This window comes from Nicotiana attenuata, chromosome 2, assembly GCF_001879085.1.
Source record: "Nicotiana attenuata strain UT chromosome 2, NIATTr2, whole genome shotgun sequence".
Classification (NCBI taxonomy): domain Eukaryota; kingdom Viridiplantae; phylum Streptophyta; class Magnoliopsida; order Solanales; family Solanaceae; genus Nicotiana; species Nicotiana attenuata.
Genome location: NC_031990.1, coordinates 8,207,868 through 8,216,476, shown reverse-complemented (window position 1 = coordinate 8,216,476; position 8,609 = coordinate 8,207,868). Strand labels below are relative to the sequence as shown.

Sequence of the window (8,609 nt, the reverse complement as noted above, 5' to 3'; positions counted from 1 at the left end):
GCGAAGGCACTTAGCCTGAGTCCCAGTTCGAGCGAGGTCGAACTGTCAAACTTTGATGGCGAAGGCACTTAGCCTGAGTCCCAATTCGAGCGAGGTCGAACTGTCAAACTTTGATGGCGAAGGCACTTAGCCTGAGTCCCAGTTCGAGCGAGTTTAAACTGTCAAACTTTGGTGGCGAAGGCGCTTAGCCTGAGTCCCAGTTCGAGCGAGGTCGAACTGTCAAACTTTGATGGCGAAGGCGCTTAGCCTGAGTCCCAGTTCGAGCGAGGTCGAATTGTCAAACATTGATGGCGAAGGCACTTAGCCTGAGTCCCAGTTCGAGCGAGGTCGAACTGTCAAACTTTGATGGAGAGGGCACTTATGAGTCCCTGTTCGAGCGAGGTCGAACTGTCGAACTTTGATGGCGAAGGCACTTAGCCCTGTTCTGTTGTTTACATCAATGGTTCAAGGCCTCGGGCGTTAAGTGTCGGCTTCGTTTTGGCCTGTGGTTGTATGTTGTACCTGTGTTATGATTGTTCGCCTGACCGTGGCGTTCAGGTTGCTTCGAGGTGATTTTCGATTCCTCGTTTGAAACACCTCTGCACCGGTTTCCGGCCTGACACAGTATGGTGGATGGGGGGAGGGATGCTCCACTCTTCTACCCGGCGATCAGGAGGAGAAGGGGAGCGCTTTGCATCACTTCTTTGCTCGTTCGGGCTGTTCGAGGTCAACAGGGCGGAAGATTTCTGGCTCCCGTTGGCGCATTCGATTCTTCTTTTTTTTTGTTTGATGCGCCTCCATTGACTCTGGTTTGAGACGAATTTTCTTCTCGGTGTTTCTTTTTCTTCGATCCAGGAAGAACTAAGTATTTTCACTAGGAAATCCCCACAGATGGCGCCAAATTGTTTGACTCAAAAGTTATTTAACACTTTTCAAGCAAATCAACACATAGATGAAGGGGTAAATCATAATCAACCATAACTAATACTGGATCAAAGAACAGAATCATAAAGATAGAAGAGTCAATCGAAATGACACTTGGGAGGTTTTATTGATTATAGAAATTTGGCCTGCCTCTCCTTGAAGAGGTTCAGTGATTACAATCAAATTATTTCTTCCTCCCCCCTTTAAGAGGTTCTTCTGCCCTCTATTTATAGTCCAGAACTTATCGTGCTCATCATACTTTATTTGGGCCGGGTCAGGGAGGTGACCTCCCCTCATGGAGAGGCCTCGACCTCGACGCTTATATCGTAAATAGCAGTGATTAGATGAAGTCGAGTTCGTTGATGACTACTGCAGGATGGTTGGGACGGGATCATTGCCGCCGTGGTCGTGTGGTCAGATTTTGACCAATACAGAAGAGTTTAGAGGAAACAGCTGAGATTTACTTGGGAGATATAATTTCAAGTAGCCTGCTAATGGTCTCTAAAAGGGAAAACAATGATTCTAAGATCACATCTTGCCATTTGCATGGCATTGTGCATGATTTTGTTTATGGAAAATCCAAAAAGGAAAAGTTTTTCAAGTTCATTAGTTCAAGTGTTCCACCTCATGAATCAGATTTTATGCAGCATCGAATGAGCATTGATTACAATGGACGACTCCTCGCCTCGCCAAAAAATATTGTTCCAATTCTGTGAAAAAAGAGTCTTATGGTAAACATCTCCTCTCTTTGACAAGCTTAAGGAGATTCCTTCTGCATTTGCGAATATTAGCTCTTTAAAATCCATTAACGTAACACATATAAACCCTGACCTTGGAGATTCAATATTAATTTGTTTTACTTGCTTAAGCTTGGATACCAATGTAAAGACATGTTATTTGTTATATACGAATCTTATTTCGTGTAATCTCTGAGATAGATTCTAGTTATTCTTCAATTGGAAGGTTTCAGTTTTTCTTAACCGAATTATTATAATTCATGGACCATACTTCAAAACTCATACTCCTTCCGTTCCAATTTATGTGTACTTATTTGACTGGGCACGAGGTTTAAAGAAGAAATGATGACTTTTAAAGATTGTGGCCCTAGACAAGTCATAACATTTGTGTGACTATAATCTTTTGAAACTTGTGGTGCTAAACATGCCAGAGTATTTGCGTGGCTATTAAAGCTTCTCGTTAAGGATAGAATAGGAAGTTAATATAAAAAAGGAGTTATTCTTTTTTGAATGGACCAAAAAGGAAACATAGTTCACGTAAATTGGAACAGAGGGAGTATATCGTTCTAAAATGAAAAAAAGCAGATAACTTTGGTCTGTTGATTAAATCTTGCAGTCATAATAGTATTTGCAAATGAAAATATCACTTAACGAAGGAAAGAGCAGTAATGTAATACCACAATTATTTCAAGACAGTCAAAAAAACTAATCTCCTGTACAAATAGAGCACTAATGTAACACCACAATATTGAAAATTCTGATACAAAAGGTAGAATAGAATGTGAGAGAAGACTTAATCAGAGTTTCAAATTAAGATCAGGCAATGATGGATCTGTCCTAGTTGGAGGAGCTACTGTTACAAAATTTATGTTGGAACCTTGCCCTGAATTAAACCTCTGATTGCCACCAATTCCCTCTACTTGCCTGAAGCTACCGGGCCAAAACATTTCCACTTCATCGTCTTCCACGAATACTGGCATCCCGAAATAACCTTGTTCAAATCTCGCCCCACCTCTACTTGCATGTGTCGGTGTTTCTTGGTACGAGACTCGTTGGTGCATAGAAGCATGAGCTTCCACGCCAAGAGATGGAAATGCAGCCCCGTGTAGGGGGAACGACGCCATGCTAGCATACCTGTCCGATAACATTCCCATTCGCATTGCCCTCTTGGCCAAAGTCCTCTCCCTCTTATGTGCATTCTGGTGTCCTCCCAAAGCCTGCGAACTGTAAAACTTGCGCCTACAGAAATTGCATGAGAAAATCCTGGATAATGCTGCTGTTGGAGGATGGCGTACTACTTCATCACTCGTCTCACCATTGGCGTTCAACTCGGGATCACTTCTGTTGAAGCCCAGAGTCAAGTCAAGAGTAACATGCAGTGAATCCTGCTGAAGATTAAAAGAGTTTGTCAGGCAGGAATTGGTACTGCTGTCCTTGGAGGGACCAGGACAAGTTTCTTGGACATATATATTTGAACCTAATTGGCAGCTGCTGACCTCGGACTCGTCTTCTGATTCCAAATTGAAATTTGGAGGCTTCATGTTGCTTGGGCGAAAGCCGAGAATGGATTTAAACTAGGCAAACTATAGGGTCTATTCAATCAATGGATGGTTGCCGTTCCTTGAATCACCTGCATTGTACAATGAAGTATATGATTATACAAACGGAGAAATAATCCAGCTTGCTGTGAGCTGTTCTTTTCAAGATCAATTGACCAATGATTCATATCAATTTATGAAGTAATACATTAATCATTTCCCCGGGCACTGGTAATCAACTTTCACGCCGAGCAATGAAGCTACTATTGAAGTGTGTGACCATCTCATCTAAAAAAGCTTAAGCTGTTAGAGAGAGCATACTTTTTTTTACTTGATTCTTTTTATGAGCCAAGCACGTGAAAATTCTTTTTTGATATTGGATGGGGGCGAGACTCGAACCCAAGACCTCTCCCTGCTTTAATACCATGTTGAAGTGTGTGAGCATCTCATCTAAAAGCTTAAGCTGTTAGAGAGAGCATACTTTTATTTACTTTATTATGTCTTCAATAGCTACTCGAGGAATAGACCCAATGATCGAATAAGAGCACAGAAGCCAAAAGAAGAAACATCCAATGGAAGCAGGGCTAGCCCTTCTTCCAAACTGACTATAAACTACAATCCAGCAAGAGAAAAAACACTTAAATGTACAAGGTAATGGAACACAAAGTTAACAGAAAAACAGATTCGAATTTATGTCTTAAAAACGCCAGTAAGGCAGACAATCCAGCGGACTCTGCATGGTCGCACAAGACCAAACAAGCACTAGCTTGCAAGACATTCCACAAGGCAGAGAATTTGCAAGAGTACAGTAGCTTTAAGAAGGCACATAGGTTGTTTCTGGTAAACTCTCGTCTCAAGAAAGATAAAGGGAAGGGGCAATGAGAAGCAAACCAATCGGAAGAACATGCACTAGAACCGCTCACAAAATACATAAGATGTCGGACGTACTGATCACATCAATCTGTTTGACAGACTCCTAAATGTAATTTTTACCATGATTAAACAGAAACCTAGATTTCTACAAGGTGGAAAATACACTCTATTTAAATTTTCTTTAACCTTCATACCACTCCTCCTCCATTCCAAGTGAGTACCTAGACAGAGGAGAATAGAACACTGTGGGTTGTCCACAAAGATGATTGCCAGATAATATCCAAGCATTTAACTATTTGTTCCTTAAATTGCTGTTAGCAATCCTCAGGCAACTTTTTATGTCATCAATTAATTAACTTGAGGGCTTAGTAAACAAGTATAGAAGTACGTATTAAATAAGTACATAGCAGAGGTGAATATACCCCCGGATATACGTATAATAGCATGTACAGCGTTCCTTTGTCCGTCTTCACAATCACCAGATATTGTTCATCCCAAACTTGGATACATTTTCAGACGAAGGTCCCAATATTCAAATTTTACCTCGTGTAACATACCTGCAAGACCTTCAGTGTGAATGAAATGGCAGGAAGTTGACAGATTTTTTAGGCTATACCATTACGTATAGCAAGCATTATCGAAAGCAGAAACATCTGATAATTCACATATTTCTTTAAATGGTTATCATGTTGATTAATATATTTAAGCGCAGAAGCTCCTTAGTAGCTTGTTTTGACTTTATCTTTTCGACCTTCTATTCAGTTCATCTTCAGTATCATTTTCTTCCATAATCACGGAAAATGAGAATAAACATTTTGTCTAATCAAAAGCACTTTGCCTGGATTTAATTGGTCGCTTAAGTTTCACTATTCAACTTCAAACTTCTTCTGAAGGTTTTGATTTACTTTCTTCTCTGCAGGTTGTAATCCGTTGGTCTACAACGTAGATGAGAAGGAATTCTAACGAAGGGGACATCGTTCGTGAAGTATCAGAGAGGAGCTCTTTAGTTTGTTCCATTTGCCTGTGAAACTTAAAATTACTTCAGAGTTCCTGGATTTCTATGCGGACAACAGCGTTAAACAACAACAACGTCCAGTGGAATCCCACAAGTGGTGTTTGGGGAGGGTAATGCATACGCAGACCTTACCCCTACCTTAGGGAGGTAGAGAGGCTGTTTCTGATATACCCTCGGCTCAAGAACACCAGCGTTATCTGGTGAACAATTACCAACCAATTGATTATAACCTGAACAAGTTCACTATACACATGCAAAAAGCCTTCAAATTCCTATATCAGTAGAATAGGATATTACACGAAAGCATAAGAATTCTCTATTCTAAAATCAGTACCAGCGCATCAAATAGAAGTACATCATTTGTTTACACATGGAAAAAGATCTACCTGTCTTCAGCCTTAAACACCGAGTTTATGTTAAACCTTAGACTGGTTGATATCATAACATGACTCAAGGTCAGTTAAATCGTGTATGAAAAAAGTTACCTAATTCAATAAGATAGTGCAATGGTTAGTTAATTCATATTTGAAATGAGATGTACAATACCTATGGAGTTTCACTTTGATTGCACTTTGAGAAATAATCAGAAGAACTCCAAAAGCTTCATGAACTCCAGGGAAATTCAATCTTTTGTAAGAACCTAAGGAAGAAAAAGACAATATCAGAAAATTTCTGCAAAGAATGGCATCCCCAGGGTAAACATATGCTATTCTTGGGTCTTTTCCTCCTTTTATTTCTGGTTTGAATACTTTAACACTTCATTTCATTTCAAGAAACTCTTGAAAAGCTGGAAAACATAGAAGAAGTAAAAGGAAACAATTATCCTAAATGTTTCTTCTTATGCTCTATTTTCATTTTTCCTTCGGTGGAGGATCCACTGGAAACAACCTCTCTATATTCATTGTAGGGCAAGGTCTGCGTACTACCCACACTCCCTAGACCCTACTTGTTAGATTATATTGGATTTTTCGTTGTTGTTGTTGTTTCTTCTTATGCTCAACATAAATCCTAAGAACCAAAAATCAGCTGAAATACACCATTTCCGATTAAACTATGGGATAATCAACAATTTAGTAAAGAATCTAAAGCCTTCATATAGGAGTTTAGCATCTCTCAGACAGTTTCACTTAGAAACTTTGATAAGTTAGTTCAATTCACTTAAAACCTACTATGGTTTCTTCTATTTTACATATTCATTTTAATATGCCAATATAGAGCAAAATAGTCCTGAGCCGACTCTATCGAAAACCACCTCTCTACTTTTTCAGGGTAAGGTCTGCATATACACAATATTCTCCACTTGTGGGAGTTTATTGTTGTTGTTGTTGTAATGTAAAGCAAAATAGACCACTAAGACTTAAACTACACCAAAAGAGCAAATTTGAAGCTACTCATAGTAGATCAAGAAAAGAAACCAAAGTCAGAAACCAAAAGCTCCAATTTTTACAAAGAGAAATTAATAACTAAAAAATCATAATCATATTAATAATAGTTATAGTAGTTGAAACAATTCATAATCATAACCATAATAACAATAATTATAACAACAACAATACTAACCAAGAAAGCTCATGATTTTATCATCAAGAAACAAAAAGAAGGGCAATAATTCAGATGGAAAGAAAGCTAGAAGCTAAAGCAGAAAGGTGGAAAAAAGAAGAAAGAAAAGTAGAGTAGTACCCTTTAGTTATTTCAAGAACTTGCAGGCTCAGAGCTTTAAAAATGACATGACAGAATTGTTCTGCTTTGTGGGTATTCTAGTTTTTACTAAAAATGGTGAGGTATAATAAGTACTGTAAATATGAAAGAAATAGAGATAAGATCATTGGAGAGAGAGAGAGAGAGGTGCAACGTCAGATAAAAAAAAGAAAGCAGACAGCAGCACACTACTTTAGTAGTATAATTTTTGGTTCTTGTTTGGGACTCTTTATAGTTGAATTCAACCACTGCAGATTGGAAAAGGCATTAAACAGTGACAAAGGAAAAAACAAACTAGTACTATTACTGTAAGAAGAGAACTGTGTGTGTGTGTGTGTTAGTCCCACCAATGACATAGAAATTGGATCCTCAAGTTAAAATGCATTTCCAAGATTCTGTTCAGATTTTTTTTGTAATAATAAGTTTTATGACAAGCCTTTTCAGTCTTGTAGTAGTTCGCATGGAAGCCCATAACTTGCCCATTCCTACTTCCATTGTCTTTTTGTCTATTTTTCATATCAGTGTGTGCATAGCTGAAGTCAACAAATTTCGCAAAAGGTGTTCAAACTTGAAAGAAGTAAAAATAATCCTCGACAAAGGGTGTTAAGTGCATGTTACGCCCCTTTAAAACCTAATATTTTATTTATATATACAAAATAATTTTTTGACGAATTAACTACCTTTTGAATAATGTAACTTCGCCCCTGAGTGTGCGGTATTCGCTTTGAAATACTAATTAATTAGGATTCGCGTCGCATAAGACAAGAAAGAGAATTTTTTCCATTCTCATATCTCGAATACAAAACCTTTGATTAAGGGTAGAGCGATGTTATCCATTTTACTACTATAACTTCCGGAGATTTCCTACCTCCATTGTACTTAAATTGTTTTAATAATTTTGGTTTCTCTTGTATTTTATTCATTTTGTTTCCTCATATTTTTGTCAAAAAATAAAAAAAATTGGAAGGGTTGGATTGAGTAGTCGGACAATAAGTAGAAATTTGTACTGCTCCCCTCTGAAAAACTGTCCTTTTAAAGGGGTAGTACTAAAGTTTTTGGTGAAGAGTTATTGACTATCTAACTAATATCGAATAGAATGTTTTCGTTAAAAAAGTAATTAATTGCTATCAAAATCTAACTAAAATTAAGCAGTTTTAACTTCAGTATATCCAATAAGATTAGTCAATTTCGAATAGTCTTTTAAATTTAAATGCCACCTTATTTTATCTCATTTAAATTTGAAATTGTTTTTCATTTATTTCTTTTTTTTTTCTTTTAGTTCTTAGTCGTTGTTCGGTACTCGTATTGAGGTCTCGACTAATTCAAACATATACCGTGTAAAGCTTATAAAAGAAAGAAAGCTCCTTATCATAATTTTTCATTCTTAAGGCTCGAACCTAATATTTCCGATGAAATAATCTTATCCATCCTACTACAATGAAAGGACATGTAAATTAGGTTATAGCCCAAAGACAACATAGCACATTTAATACCACTAGGCAAACCAGACAATAGTATGGACCACCAACCTTATTATAAAGTAGTGTGACACCTCCTCGTGATAATTATGCAATTTGTCTTCAAGAATTGTGCTCGTAACCATACATAGGCTCAGATATTCTCTTTTTCCTATAACAAAATGTATAGGGTCAAATTTGACCCTCAGCATCTCTACGCCAGTGGGTACGCCCAGTGAGTGTACGCCGACTAACGTAGCGGGTACGACTCGGACGTGGGGACAAAAGCGACATCGTTTAGGACTCAGTGTCTTCACTAGGGAGACGTTACCTGTCTTTGTAACTTTTTGATTCTTTCGAGGAAAGTCTCTTATTATATAAAGGAGAC

General features: G+C 37.9%; 1 protein-coding gene across 4 annotated transcripts; it reads right to left on the bottom strand.

Annotated features, from left to right (window-relative positions):
* On the bottom strand, positions 2,291–7,110 carry LOC109243942 (zinc finger protein 4-like). Of its 4 annotated transcripts, none has more exons than XM_019410969.1 (4): positions 6,747–7,110; positions 5,613–5,706; positions 4,474–4,608; positions 2,291–3,270 (listed from the first exon to the last, which is right to left on the bottom strand). In XM_019410969.1, exon 4 carries the CDS (start codon positions 3,179–3,181, stop codon positions 2,438–2,440), a length of 744 nt encoding a protein of 247 aa, XP_019266514.1. In that variant the 5' UTR covers positions 3,182–3,270; positions 4,474–4,608; positions 5,613–5,706; positions 6,747–7,110; the 3' UTR covers positions 2,291–2,437. The 4 variants fall into 4 exon arrangements, with proteins under 4 accessions (XP_019266514.1, XP_019266519.1, XP_019266528.1 ...); XM_019410974.1 differs by lacking the exon at positions 4,474–4,608 and having other exon boundaries at positions 2,291–3,028; positions 3,137–3,270; positions 6,747–7,107; XM_019410983.1 differs by lacking the exon at positions 4,474–4,608 and having other exon boundaries at positions 2,291–3,025; positions 3,137–3,270; positions 6,747–7,107.

Coding starts and splice junctions, on each gene's coding strand:
- LOC109243942 (XM_019410969.1), bottom strand. CDS start 3,181: ATGAAGCCTCCAAATTTCAATTTGGAATCAGAAGACGAGTCCGAGGTC.